Here is a 15,517-nt window from a genome sequence, read left to right as displayed (position 1 = left end):
AAATCAGAAAGAAAATCATACGTACTTGCATGTTGGAAGAACCGAAGGTTACAAGGGCCGTTGAACCCGATCGGATGCCGCATGCACGATTTTTTGTCATTTTTTCCTTTTCCTGGGGACTGATCCCATCTGGTCTAGAAGCTTTCGGCTTACCCGAATGAGGCTGCTTCAACAACTTGTGCTTTGCTAAGATCTTAGAGGAGGGCTTGCCGCGTGGATCTGTCGCAACATTCTGCACGAATTGATGAATAACTAGGAACTCTTCCTGCCAGAAAACATTATATTTAGAGATTGTCACCGGTTTTCGTCCTGGGAGCAGAAAGGGGAGACTTTTATGAGGTGCAAAGACACGACTGTCGAAAACGGCTTGCAACAATTCTTTTGGCGGCGTCAATGGACGGCGAAATAGAATTTCCTGATCGAAACCCATATGACGAGCATCCCTGTCAATATTATAAGGAACCACTTCAAAATATTCCTTGAAAAAAGGCGGTACATATCCAGGTATCACCACAAAATTACTGAGTTTTCGTCACGACCAAATTGCCACGGATTTAAATATCCGTGGCTATATGTTACATTTTGCCACGCGAAACAGGTAACTGTGGAAAATAGGTCACTCATTTGCCACGGCATGATATCAACTTGCCACACGTCTAGCCTTACACGTTATAAGCCTGCCTGATATCTTCTACCCACGGCAGAGCGGGTCGTGGGTATATCGGGCCTCTTGCTTCGGGTCAAAAAAATACTGCCGTGGCAATTGTTTGCCGTGAAATTCTCTTAAAGCCCAACATCGTGACTAGTAAACCTGTAGAAGACCACGATCTCCACCTGATGAGATAACTCCCCAGTTCCTCCAGTTCTTCCCACCTCCCTCAATTCTCCTCTTTTTTCGATTATGGATGCTATAAAAATAATCGATACTTTGAAACCATATACACAAAGAAGATTATACTTCAGGTAAGTTGGGATTTGTAAAATCAGATCTTCTTATTTTGATTTTCTGAAACTAGGGTTTTTTTAAGTAGTAATTATTTATGTAGGAAGCAACCTAATTGCATACCAATTTCAATTATTTTACACTGATTTAGAATTTATCTTCTCTAATTTGGATTATTTTATGATATTGGGTCAGATTTGGAAGAAGGAAATCCATCAATTTCATTATTCTTTGCAGGACATCATCGATTTTATCTGCACAAGCTGGTAAGAAGTTTAATTTCTTGTTCCTTGGTTTCCTGCTACGATTGTCATCCATTTTTAGTTTCTTTTAGATCAAAGTTTGATTTTTGTTTTGAAATTCCAGGTAATGTTCTTGCTTTATAACATCAAATATACTAGGTTTTTGTTTAGCACTCTATTTCTAATTCAAGTGTAATTGTAAAACCCGGTATGCATGTCTTTCTAGGTTAGTCAAATACTGTTTTTCGTTATTCCCATAAAATGATGTTTTTTCAGTAAGAGATGTGCATCTGGATGTGTATTAAGTCTCCATCCTAATGAACCCAGTTATTTGAGGGTAGGTTGTTGTCTTAAATATCATGAGTTTATGAAAATTTCTTTTCTGTTTGGTATTCTCACTCTAGAAAGAAAGGAAAAACCATGGACAAGTGCACTATTTGCGGGGCTTCAAGGTGGAAGATAGTGAGACCCAATACTCCATCTAAGATACCCCGCCACTTCCCGTTAAAGCCTAGGCTTCAGCGTTTGTTTATGTCTTCCAAAACTGCCGAGGACATGATATGGCATAAAGAACGACGAACTGATACTTATGATCCAAGTAGTCCAGTGAAACATATTTATGTATACTTGAGACCCTTGATTGAAGAACTTAAAGAGCTATGGGAAGGAAGAGCTGATACTTAAAGAGATTCTTTTAGATCCAAATTTAGATTTTTGTTTTAAAATTCCAGTTAATGTTAATCTGAGTCTATGAATCACAGAATAGTTTTCATCTTGAATGCATATTTGGTGAAAAATTTCAGCTTTGGTCACTAAGTATATCCATTGTTGTTTGGTTCTCAAGCATGTGAAATATCAGAGAGCTTTATTCTCATTGTACAAAGTTAATTTTTTTCACTTCTATTTCGTCTTGGTCGTAACGTTAAGTTTTGATCTACTGATGCAAGTTTCAGCATACGAAGATGTGATTACCTGGTATAGGAATTTCACACGTGATATATTTAAACTGGTTGGTAAATTAACTAGCACAGTCCTTTTTTTCCATCTTTATTAGCCTAGGAGTTAAGGACATTATCAATATGGTTAACTGACCCCTATTTTCTTTTGTCAATGGATTTTTCGTTCTTTGTATGAACATTTTTCTGCTTGATGATCAAATGATTGGATCTTTTAATAACTATGAATGCCTAATCTCTTCTGACCACATGATTGTTTGTGGTTCGTAGGTACACAGTGCTATATAGAAATAGGAATTCCAATGGCTATGTAGGTAAATTACGGTAAAGTTGCATCACCATAATATTACAGACTCTATTCATAGTTTTGAGTGATTTATATGTTGTTTTTTATCTTTTTGTTGCAGTTTTTCATCTGAATATCTGCTTGATGTCTGCAGTTTGCGAACTCCACATTGTTACTACTAGCTTTGTATTCTATTAGTGCTTCCTTCTTTAATTATAACTGTTTGCTTGCATCAACTTACCGATGTATGAAAATGTACACCAATTATTGTTAAAGTCTTCTTTTGCTTTTTGGCAATCTTATTGACGTCATGCTTAACCTGTGGTAACTGCAAAAAAAAATCAAAATTATGTTTTGGGTTGGATTTAAAAATACCAAGGATTTGATTTAAGTCTTTTATGTCTTGGTTATGCCATGAGGCATAAGTATGTTCCCAAGAGATTTTGTGAACTTACCCGACTACAGAATCTTTTTGTAGAATTACATGACGTACAGTTGTGTCCAGTTTATGCTAGTTGTTTTTCTTTGTTCAGTTTTTCTTAGTTGTACATTCAAGGTAAATGTTACATGACAATAGAATATGTTTTGTGATTGTAGTTTTTTGTAATATGTAGTTCTTTTGAAACTTAAAATACAACTTTTCATTAATTCTTATTATGTGTTTTTTATCCACACGTTGTGTGATCTTTTTGCTTTGTTATGATGTGCTTACTTATTGTTTGTGGTTCTTGCAGGAATATGGCTGACAACCCACAACCTCCGGTAGCAAAGAAAGCAATAGGAAGGGCTAAGTTGAACTTTCTTACAAAGCTGAAAAAGGGCGAGAAAGTACCTCTGGAATTTTGCCAGGGTGCACCAGTTGGACCGAATGCAAATAAGATTTCGGCTTATTGTGGAAAGATGGCACTAAATGGAGAAAACTTCCCTTTTGACATTCATGACTGGTCTGAAATGCCCCATAAGGAAGAAAAGCTTGAAGACTCCATTTAAGAGATGAAGGTAAAGAAAATTACTTTAACCAATATGTTAAATTATTTAATTGATTGAAGATTGTTGAATTTTAACTGATGAATATTGTTGAATATTTTTCGTTATTCTGATGAGATCAACTTTTGGGTGGAGGAGAAAATCCATGAAAAATGGAAGGCAAACAAACGTAACATGAGGTTGGAACATTTCGATGAGAAGAAGACTGATGCACAAAACAGAGCTAGTTGTCCAAACGAAGTTATTGACACTCAGTGGGCAAATATGTTGATATATTGGTGTTCACCTGAATTCAAGGTCAGAATGTTTACGGATTTATCATTTATGAGTTTATATGTTAAAATGTGACTTCTAACTTCTGAACGTTGAATAACATGGAATAAAGCGAGAATGGCAATGCAAGTAGAAAGCATTTGGTTGTGCCTCATCATGGTGGTACTAAGTCATTCGTGAACCACCCGATAGAGGTAACGACTAATATCAACCGATATTGATAGTTAATGTTTATGTGGATCTTGACATACTATATATGAATAGATAGAAGAGACAACGCAAACGAAAGCAAGTCAAGCGGCTGTGTATCGAAAAACCTATAGAGCCAGAGAAGGGAAAACTCCCAACCTTATAGCTGAAGCAAATCGCATATGGCTTTTTAATACGTTAATTTGTATGCTGTTAGAATTAGTAAAATTGTTGCAACTTGTTCTCACTTTAACTCTGCATATTATAATTGCTGGCTCAAATGGAAGCCTTAGAGAGGGAAGATTTAGAAGAGAATGGTTCAGATAATGATGTTTCAATCTTGGAACTCATTTCTTATGACCAACTGAAAGGAGACAAGTATTGTAAAATCATGGGAGCTGAGAAACCAGGTTGTATTCGTGGTGTTGGTTCGGCAATTAAAGTAACCAAGCTTAGGGGGAATCTTCTCCAAAACAACGAGGAAAATGCTGCATTAAGAGATGAAATTAAGAAACTGAAGGAGGATCAGGTTCATATGAAGAACGACATGGAAGAAGAACGTCTTGATATGAAGAAAACTGTAGATAAGATGAAAAAGGCCAACGATGAATCACAGAAGAAAATAGATGCCCTTTTGCTACTGTTTGCTGGTCGGGTATGTATTAGCATATCCATAAACATTTTTGGCAGTGTATTATCTAGAGTCTTAAGCTTTCTCAGGCATGTATGAGCATATCCGCAAATATTTTTGGCAGTGTATTATCTAGAATCACCAGCTTTCTTAATTGCATTTTGTTTTGTAGAGGGACCTCCCACATCCAGAGCCCCATAGAGTTATGATCTTACTACACGAATATGAGGTAATGTTTTCTGTTTATTAATATAAATGATTGTGCATAATTCTATACCTCTATTCATAAGATTACAGTTCCTTATACACCTCTAAACATGTTCCCCTTGCTGCAACATACTAGAAAGACAATGACATAATTGTTAAGTTAAGACTCTGGATTAACATCATGGACAATAGTGATATTTGCAGACACATTCTTTATTTTAATTGTCACGACACACATTAGCGTACACCAGCGGATGATATATGTTCATATTGAATTATTAGGAAATTTGGAAATGGGTGTACTAGTTTCGAACTACTCTGAATTTCTTGTTTTTTTTCTACTATGGATTGATCAATGGGTAACTAGGTGTATCGGCTTATTGATGGTGGATCTTAGTTCAGGGCTAAAATTGTAAAACCAATTTTTGATATGCTGACATCCTGCAAAGGACAAAGCCATTTGATAAACGATGAGCGCAGAAAACCTCTCGCTTTATTTATTTGAAGCAATTTGATAAATACGCAAGATTCACCCAGAATGGCGCATGTAGCGACAATCCCAAATATTCTGTGAGTTTATAGCATTATCAATTATTGCATGATTAGCCTAGTGTTTCCTGTGCTGTTCCTAGACGAGCTCTCATTATTAGCATGACATGACGACTGAGTGTTCACTCTCAGCAGAGTAACATGAATCTCCAAGTGCTAATTTTGAGACATGCACGAAATACCCGTACAGGCTACTCTCTGACAAAGAGAATTTCGAGTCGATGCACTTTCAGCTTGATCGAACGCATTTAATTTCCTTAAGAAAAATCTGGACTGTTCATATCAGTCTCAGAAACGATCGCGGCCACACAAGCTGGCCGCGCACTTTAACAAGCCTAGCCAAACCCTGGCAAGAGTAGGCGATCATCGTGATGACCACCAGCGGGCCTGCTTATGCCCTAGCCTGTCGAACATCACACGAACTCCTCCCAGCACGTCAAACGCCAGCCCTAAAATAGGGTGGTTACGCTGCTTTGGAAGAAGCTCGATGAGATTAGACTGTTAAGGCAGTCTTAAAATCATCACGACTGTCCAACTTCACCAGCCTGGTTGGACGGCTTAGATCATCCTGTGAATGATCAGTGAAGCACTAATACACACGTTGGCGGGCCCACTCTGTCCCTACCTGATCGGCTTGCTCATGGCATGGTCATGGAACCATGAACGTTTGCCCAAAACATGATGGGCATGAGGTTCTTGAAGGTCACGGAAATTCCACTAGCGTCTTAAATTGATCTCAACCATTCAACTTAATCAGCATGTTTGGATGGCTTAGATCGCGCCTAAGACCATCAGGGAGGTGCACATATGTTCACCGTCAGCCCAATGTGGGCCCCACACGATCGGTCTCCTCAAAGGAGAAGAGTAGCTTGCCAAACCGTTTGGCCAAAGTCATGCGTGTGCGATGTTTTAAAACCCTAATTTGGGTTTGCGGCGATGCATATCTGTCGTAGTTCGATCACGTCCTTCCATCTTCGCCAGCCTAAACGAAAGGTGTAGATATAGATTTAAGAGGTACCAAGAGTGTCAACATGATCACCGTGGTCCCACCTATGCGTGTGACCGACCGGTCTGGGCAAACCATGGCCGAACGCCTCGAAACGCGCCCCCAAAGGTGGCATGTCACGCGACTTCCAAATCCTTTGTGGCAATAGATTTCTAATGCAAATCGATCACGACCACTCATCTTTGCCGGTCAAATTGAGTGGCCTAGATCAAGCCTTCATTAGACAAAGCGGTATGGACATGTACATCGGCAAGCCGTCTACACGCATGCCCGGTCGGTCCCACCAAAAATAATGTCCATGCTTGAATTCGATCAAGCCAAAGAGGGATGCTTGCGCACCTCTTAAAAATCCTAAAATTCCATCAACGGTCGCAAATAAGTGCCGTAAACCAAATCTCGTCCGTCCAACTTTACTAGCTTGGCCGGACGGCCTAGGTTTAAAGCTAGGTAACCAATGAAGTACCTCGATGATCACCGTCCGCCACTCTTCCACAGGGAGTGATCGACCAGGGATATCTCACCCATGCGTCCTCCAAACGATAACTCGAAGATGGTTGGGCGCGATGATATTTTAAGACGCTTGATCCGCGACTTATTCGGTTAAGCTTTAAAACAACGATGCTTCATACATATTGATTGTTTTCGATGCATTTCATGCATCGAGTATACACGATATTTCATGAATATCAATTTCTTAAATAACTTAGCTATTTAACCTAATAGCATCACGTGGTATTTCCTGCGGGTCCCATGACTCGACCCACTCACTCGAGACATGAAACATGTCACAAACCGGGGATACTTACTGCTGTATTGGTTTGGTGGTTTACAACAATGCGGCGTGCAACGTGCCCATATATAAGAACGTGTCAGGAGGTATGGACGGTTAAGATGATGAGGGAAGTGGGCTAAGACGTGATCGTGCAATCACCTACACGACCCCACTACTCCATCACTCAACTCCCTCCACTTCCTACGAGATGAGGGTTTGCGCTCAATGACTTGTATAAATAGGTCCTTCGCCTATTTCCAAACAACACGAAAAAACACAGAAAAACCAAGTGTTGTCATCCGTATCCAGAAAACATCCAGAGCTGATTGCTTACATTATTGCAAGCCAGTTCATCATTCTGATACAAGTCATAAATATCCAACACCTTCACAATCTCAACACCTTCTTCGCTTCCCTCTCTAAGATCAACCCCATTTCCTTCACTTTGTGACCGAAGCAAGTCTGAAACGACCATTTCTTGGTTTAAGCCAGAATTCTATAGATTGATCTCTCGAATCAGAAAGCACTCCCGAGCAGTGCATTTTTCTAGGGTTTAGATTCATTTCTCATTCACACACACCCAAAATTACCAAAACCAACAGAAATAGTTTTTATCCATAATCAATTGGCGACCATAGTGGGAGATTAATCTCTCGATCGTGAAGTCAATTTCTTCAAAACCCAATTTAATTTTACTGATTTCAAAATGGTGGATCTTAGGTCAGGATCAACAATCAATTCCGATGGAACTAGCGCTGACAACACTCTTGGTATCGATGTCCCTGTCAGTGGAGCTGCCAATGTGATCAATACATCTCGTGGAGACTTCTCCTTTACCACCAACACTAGCGGAGCAGGAGATATTCTAGTGGGCGTGACACCTCCTATCACTAGAGCCAGAGCAGCCGCAAACCCTGGTATTTCTTCAAGTGTAACACCTTCGGTCGTCACCATAGCAACTGCCACTCCCCCATCGGGGAGAGGGGCTGGAGGAACAAGAGCAGGACAACCCCCTGTTACCATTGTGGATTTGATGGAAAGGCAGGAAGTTCTTGCTAAGGTTCAGACAGACATGGCTACAACTCAGAAAGAGGTACTCACTTTTCTCAAGACATTGACTGAGCGATTGCCGCAGGAGTCACGACAGCCCCCGGAATCAACAAGGACGAAGAAACTCGTGTTGCTCCTAAGGCCCAAGGGAAAGGGACTAGTCATCCAACTTCATTACGCATGAGGACCTGGAGCGACTCCTCCAGAGCCGGAGCAAAGGAAATTCAATGGACACGCACCAATGTCAACTTCCATACCCTCAAGACGTACAACAGATTCCCCTTCCAAGGGGCTACACCTCTCCTCAATTCTCTCTTTATGATGGTACTGGTAAAGCTCGTGAATATATCTCTCGATTTTTGGAATCTTTAGGAGAACATGAATATAATCATGTTCTTCGACTGAAAGATTTCTCGAAGTCACTTACTGGAAGAGCATATACCTGGTACAACAACATCGCACCTAACAACATATCCAATTGGAGTGAGATAGTCAGTGCCTTCTACAGGAAGTATTTCTTCGTGTCTGAGCAGATCACCTTTTCAGACTTGGGAAGAATCTTTCAACAAAACAACGAGCATCCAAACGACTTCGTTAAGAGATTCAGGATTCAGGCATTGGATTGCCATGATTCGAATGTCACCGAACGCCGGTCGGTGGAGTTTTGCATTAACGGAATGGTTCCCATATACCGTGCTTTGTTAGAGAATCCGGGCTTTCAAACATTTTCTGAGCTCCATGAAGCCGCTAAGCATTCGGCCACAACAGCCCTAACATTGCTCGAAAGAACCAGAATTATTCGAAACGTAGATACGCGTGAGAGTCGAGGAAGAAGGAGTCTCATCAATAAGCAATATAATACTGGTCCTTCTGTGAGCGTGGTGGGCGAAGGAGGAAAAAGGAAAGCTTCAGCAACAGAACAACAACCCAAGCGTGAATGTCCAGCGCAGACAACTTCTTCTCGAAAGGGAGCGGGAAAAACTCCTATGCAAGAAGCTGGAGATACTATCCCGGACTTCCCATTTCCCATGAATGAAGTCATAGAACTCTTAGAAGCTTGGATTCAGGATAACGCGATCAAGCTACCTCCTGTCAGACGTTCGTCGACCGAGGAAGAGATGGCAAATCCCAAATATTGTTGTTACCATAGGTTCATCCATCACCCGACTAAGGATTGCAACAAATTGAAGTACATTTTCAGAGAAAAGGTAGAGCCAGGAGAGCTCCAGTTAGGAAACGAAGGTGTTCATAGGGATCCTCTTCCTATTAGGAGCTGCATGATCTCCAGGGATTCTGTTCACAAGACTATACAGTCTATGATGGAACATTTGTGTGAAATCCTGTATTTCTCCAAGGTACATCGTCAAAACATATTTGCAGCCCTCAACTGCATTGTGTCAGGAAGGCGCTTATATCCAGAAAGGGAAACAACGGAAACTCAGTCTTTCTTGGAAGGTGCAACCAGCAAGGGGAACTGGGGACTCTTGACAATCACTCATTTGAAGGATGTCGAGTTCGACAACACATTGATTGATGCAGCCTCCGAATTCAACATCATTACCGTCAAGACTCTGAGAGCTGCAAAGATTTCAAAACAAGAAGTTATTCGCAGCCCAACCTTGATCAGGGGCTCAGAAGGAGAATTCAGAGACGCCTATGGATGCATTGACCTAAAAGTTAAAATCGGTGATGCTCTAACACAGGATAAATTTTACATAGTAAAAGAGTACCCGAATTACGACATGGTCATGAGACGCCCGTGGATACAAGACAACAAAGCAGCACTGGGAGTGTGTCCTTTGCCAATTTCAGTACCTGAAAGAATCTCCAATGAACCGTCAAATCCTGAAGATTATTTTTTGTCGTATCAACACCTTGCGAATGTGACGCAACTTCCTGGAGAAAGCCCGAACTCATACCTTAAAAAGTTCCGAACCCAGGTAAGTCTCATTGAACAACCTTTTTTACAAACAGTAAAACCTCTTCCTGCTGAGGCTCGGGGACTTGTTTCGATCATCAACCTAACCGCCACTAAGAGATGTGAGTGGGGTGCCGGTCCTTTCAAGCGCTTTTCCAAGAGCTTGGACGCAGTCCGAGACAACGTGTCCCAGAATCAAGATGTTGTGCCGAGCCCAAATCCGTTCCAAATTGGAGATATGGTAACAAAGATGACCACGTTTCAAGTTGGAAACGTGGTGGTGAAGATGACTACCCACTCTGATTTTCCAGCAACGAAGGAAGATGAACCGTATTTGGTAGCAGATGTCATACTAGGCGGCTATTGCAAGATCATCAACGGCGACAAGCTTGAGGGCGTGGCGATTCACTCACGATGGCTCAAGCCCTACAATACCTAAAAGCGTTGTACTAACCTTTTCCTCCAGCGTTCTCTGTAGTGTTTCCTCCAACAATTTCCCTTTAATGCAATATTTGTAATTCCTCCAAAATGATTGCACTATTTGCATTCATAATTATTAGGGTTTCAATTTTCAATTAATCAAAGTACTATTCCCTTTTAGGAATTTCTTTACCTCTTAAACATGACACAAAATTTTGAGTTAGCCTAAATTATCAGTACCCACCAGATTAAGCCAGAAAGAAAACCCTAAAAGAAACATTTCATATCCTTTAGAAAACGTTGGAGGGATAGAATATGTGCAGAGGAAAAGAAGAAAAGCGCTTTCAGCAGTCTACTCCAACAAAATCAGACAGACCTCATGTCAGGAGCACTGACAAGTTCATGGTGTTTCATTATGGCATTACTTTTTTATCACAATAATAACGTGTGATCACATGAAGGCGCATCACTGCCTGAGAGGATTCTGATATAGTCATGCTGGAAGACTTATCTCAAAACAATATAAAACCCTTGTTCAAACAAGCAAGTAAAAAAATAGAAGAAGACCTTAGACTCAGCCGCCACTGAGTGCAAGGAGAAAGTGTTCATAAATTATAAGAGAATACTCGTCTAAAAAAAAGAAAAAAAGAAAAGGGAACAGGGAGATTTAGTCATCAAGGAGATCAACCGTGCCTTCACCATCGCCGAAGTCTGCTTCAACACCGTTGTCATAGGCCGTAACTTCTTATTCCTTTGGATCTACCTCAGCTTCCCTCTCGGATATTTCTGCGAAGTCAGCAACGTTCTCCACTTCAACTCTCTCAGTAGGAACAACTTCCATATCTTCTCCAAAGACCAACACAACATGGGAGATTGTGCTGACAACCTTTGGACGCGCGGGTTCATCGGTATCATAATCGAGGATTATCACACCATCGCGAATCACATAATCACGTTTATCTTCACCTGGAGGTCGTTCATGTTCAATCCGTCGCCTCTTTAGCCGCGCTGCAAACCTCTTAGCTCTCGTGCGTACCAGTGGTTGCGACGCCTCATCATGCCTCCATTTTTCCTCTCTGTTGATTGAAGCCAAAAGATTTTGAGTGCGTTCTCGAGCAATGGGCAGATGCAAAATCGACATGCCCCGTATAGCACGATCAACCTCGCGAAGCGGAACCTCAATTTTAGCCATCACCTCCTCGAATGCATCATCAGCCTCAGGTTTATTGACTTCGAAGCTTCTTTCTGGAGAGGTACCGGAGTAGTCAACCTCCATGAGATTCTGCGGGAAAAGGTTATAATTGTATTAACATAAATAAAAATCATGATCAATCAGAAGATTGACATGGGGCAATACCTGGGATAAGGAAAGAAGCGATTCTGCGATGGGAGAAGACTCGGGGTTTTCTTTATATTTCTCAAGTTAACAAGATCCCGGGAAGAAAAGGAGTCTCCACTTGCCGTCTTCAACGGCCACAGATGCGGGATGGCGATCAGTGGATGTTTATCGAATATTTGAGGGCAGCTTCCGTGCAATAAGAAGAAACACATCCCACCCAAAGAACGAGCCCGACTCCATCCTGGTAACACGTGATGAAACCTTTCCCGTGAATTTCTTTTTATTTGTCACCATCTAATGTCTACCCCGAAATAGTGTAACTATTACGTGCTAGGCAGGGGACTTAATGTTGATGGTGGATTTTTGTTCAGGGCTAAAATTGTAAAACCAATTTTTGATATGCTGACATCCTGCAAAGGACAAAGCCATTTGATAAGCGATGAGCGCAGAAAACCTCTCGTTTTTATTTATTTGAAGCAATTCGATAAATACACAAGATTCACCCAGAATGGTGCATGTAGCGACAATCCCAAATATTCTGTGAGTTTATAACATTATCAATTAATGCATGATTAGCCTAGTGTTTCCTGTGCTGTTCCTAGACGAGCTCTCATTATTAGCATGACATGACGACTGAGTGTTCACTCTCAGCAGAGTAACGTGAATCTCCAAGTGCCAATTTTGATACATGCACGAAATACCCATACAGGCTACTCTCTGACAAAGAGAATTTCGAGTCGATGCACTTTCAGCTTGATCGAACGTATTTAATTTCCTTAAGGAAAATCTGGAATGTTCATATCAGTCTCAGAAACGATCGCGGCCACACAAGCTGGCCGCGCACTTTAACAAGCCTAGCCAAACCCTGGAAAGAGTAGGCGATCATCGTGATGACCACCGGCGGGCCTGCTTATGCCCTAGCCGGTCGAACATCACACAAACTCCTCCCAGCACGTCAAACGCCAGCCCTAAAATAGGGTGGTTGCGCTGCTTTGGAAGAAGCTCGACGAGCTTAGACTGTTCAAGGCAGTCTTAAAATCATCACGACCGTCCAAATTCACCAGCCTGGTTGGACGGCTTAGATCATCCCGTGAATGATCAGTGAAGCGCTAATACACACGTTGGCGGGCCTACTCTGTCCCTACCTGATCGGCTTGCTCACGGCATGGTCATGGAACCATGAACGTTTGCCCAAAACATGATAGGCATGAGGTTTCTCGAGGGTCACGGAAATTCCACTAGAGTCTTAAATTGATCTCAACCATCCAACTTAATCAGCATGGTTGGATGGCTTAGATCGCGCCTAGGACCATCAGGGAGGTGCACATATGTTCACCGTCAGCCCAAGGTGGGCCCCACACGATCGGTCTCCTCAAAGGAGAAGCGTAGCTTGCCAAACCGTTTGGCCAAAGTCATGCGTGCGCTATTGTTTCAAAACCCTAATTAGGGTTTGCGGCGATGCATATCTGTCGTAGTTCGATCACGTCCTTCCATCTTCGCCAGCCTAAACAGAAGGTGTATTTATAGACTTAAGAGGTACCAAGAGTGTCAACATGATCACCGTGGGCCCACCTATGTGTGTGACCGACCGGTCAGGGCCAACCATGGTCGCGCGCCTCGAAACGTGCGCCCAAAGGTGGTATGTCACGCGACTTCCGAATCCTTTGCGGCAATAGATTTCTATCGCAAATCGATCACATCCACTCATCTTTGCCGGTAAAATTGAGTGGCCTAGATCAAGCCTTCATTAGAAAAAGCGGTATGGACATGTACACCGGAAAGCCGCCTACACGCATGCCCGGTCGGTCCCACCAAAAATATGTCCATGCTTGAATTCGATCAAGCCAAAGAGGGATGCTTGCGCACCTCTTAAAATTCCTAAAATTCCATCAACAGTCGCAAATAAGTGCCTAAACCAAATCTTGTCCGTCCAACTTTACTAGCTTGGACGGACGGCCTAGGTTAAAAGCTAGGTAACCTATGAAGTACCTCGATGATCACCATCTGCCACTCTTCCACAGGGAGTGATTGACCAGGGGATAGCTCACCCATGCGTCCTCCAAACGATCACTCGAAGATGGTTGGGCGTGATGATATTTTAAGACGCTTAATCAGCGACTTATTCGGTTAAGCTTTAAAACAACGATACTTCATACATATTGATTGTTTTTGATGCATAGTATTGATCGAGTATACACGATATTTCATGAATATCGATTTATTAAATAACTTAGTTATTTAACCTAATAGCATCACGTGCTATTTCCTGCGGGTCTCACGACTCGACCCACTCACTCGAGACATCAAACACGTCACGAACTGGGGGATACTTACTGGGGTATTGGTCTCGCGATTTATAGCGTGCGGCGTGCAACGCGCCCATATATAAGAACGTGTCAGGAGGTATGGACGGTTAAGATGATGAGGGAAGTGGGTTAAGACGTGATCGTGCAATCACCTACACGACCCCACTACTCCATCACTCAACTCCCTCCATTTCCTACGAGATGAGGGTTTGCGCTCAATGACTTGTATAAATAGGTCCTTCGCCTATTTCCAAACAACACGAAAAAACACAGAAAAACCAAGTGTTGTCATCCGTATCCAGAAAACATCCAGAGATGATTGCTTACATTATTGCAAGCCAGTTCATCATTCTGATACAATTCATAAAATCCAACACCTTCACAATCTCAACAACTTCTTCGCTTCCCTCCTTAAGATCAACCCCATCTCCTTCACTTTATGACCGAAGCAAGTCTGGAACGGCCATTTCATGGTTTAGGCCAGAATTGTATAGATTGATCTCTCGAATTAGAAAGCACTCCCATGCAGTGCATTTGTTTAAGGTTTAGATTCATTTCTCATTCACACACACCCAAAATTACCAAAACAAGCATAAATAGTTTTCACCCATAAAAACGGCTTAAATGTATTTGATGGATATTTGTACTTGTTTGAATCCATAGGTGTATGAGAGAGATTATAGTTGGATGAATGGTTGTTCCTATGATTCTTCTGTATCTTCTTAATGGTTTAGACCACATGTTATATTTGAAGGGATAAGAAATTAAGCCTCTGTCAATTTTGTATACAGGGATATTTTCTTACGTTATTTGTCATTGATATCATATTTGACGTCTACATTTTGCAGGTTAATTTCATCGAAAGATATTATGTTCAAGGTGTTGGAAGATATGTCATAATTAACTTTGGAAGTAAGAAATCCATATGTGATAATTTAAGTATTTGTGTTCATTCACTTTAAATTTCTCTTGAAACTTGTATCAGACTCAAAAGGGTTTAGTATTAAGTTTTTATTTGTTTTATTGTATCAGACTCAAAATGGTTTAGTATAAGTTTTTATTTGCTTTGGAATGTAACTAATCAGACAAACATGTAGTACTTGTGTTTTTTAATGAATAGATTGTCTTTTTGAAATTTTTGTAGTGTAAATAAATATTGTCATGTTATTTCAGTTTTTAAATAGCTTTAGTGAAATCCAGCTACATAAAATGATCTTGGAGCAAAACCCACGCCTAAAAAACGTGGCTAACACCATGGCTAAGAACCCCACACATGTGCCATCCAACTAATTATTATCCACAAAGTTACCTATGGTAAAAGCTCTTACATTATTAGCCACACAAAAATAAACTGTGGAAATTGTCGTGTCAAATACTTTTAGCCACTAGACTATTTGTTACGAGGAGGCTGGCGTGGCAAATTGTCTTTTGCCACAAATTTTT

The 15,517-nt window shown here is 41.3% G+C and overlaps 1 protein-coding gene across 5 annotated transcripts; it reads left to right on the top strand.

The window, feature by feature from the left end:
• Positions 1 to 823: 823 nt before the first annotated feature.
• On the top strand, positions 824 to 5,130 carry LOC113283597. Of its 5 annotated transcripts, XM_026532921.1 has the most exons (8): positions 824 to 963; positions 1,139 to 1,209; positions 2,412 to 2,465; positions 3,162 to 3,711; positions 3,800 to 3,881; positions 3,952 to 4,531; positions 4,680 to 4,736; positions 5,082 to 5,130. In XM_026532921.1, the coding sequence occupies exons 6-8, from the start codon at positions 4,157 to 4,159 to the stop codon at positions 5,109 to 5,111; spliced, it is 462 nt and encodes a 153-aa protein (XP_026388706.1). In that variant the 5' UTR covers positions 824 to 963; positions 1,139 to 1,209; positions 2,412 to 2,465; positions 3,162 to 3,711; positions 3,800 to 3,881; positions 3,952 to 4,156; the 3' UTR covers positions 5,112 to 5,130. The 5 variants fall into 5 exon arrangements, with proteins under 5 accessions (XP_026388706.1, XP_026388704.1, XP_026388702.1 ...); XM_026532919.1 differs by having other exon boundaries at positions 3,800 to 4,531; XM_026532917.1 differs by having other exon boundaries at positions 3,162 to 3,881; positions 5,082 to 5,129.
• The last annotated feature ends 10,387 nt before the right edge of the window (positions 5,131 to 15,517 follow it).

The sequence above is a fragment of the Papaver somniferum genome, chromosome 5, assembly GCF_003573695.1.
Source record: "Papaver somniferum cultivar HN1 chromosome 5, ASM357369v1, whole genome shotgun sequence".
Lineage (NCBI taxonomy): Eukaryota > Viridiplantae > Streptophyta > Magnoliopsida > Ranunculales > Papaveraceae > Papaver > Papaver somniferum.
Note: the sequence above shows the minus strand (reverse complement) of the source record. Positions and strands in the feature narration are given on the sequence as shown.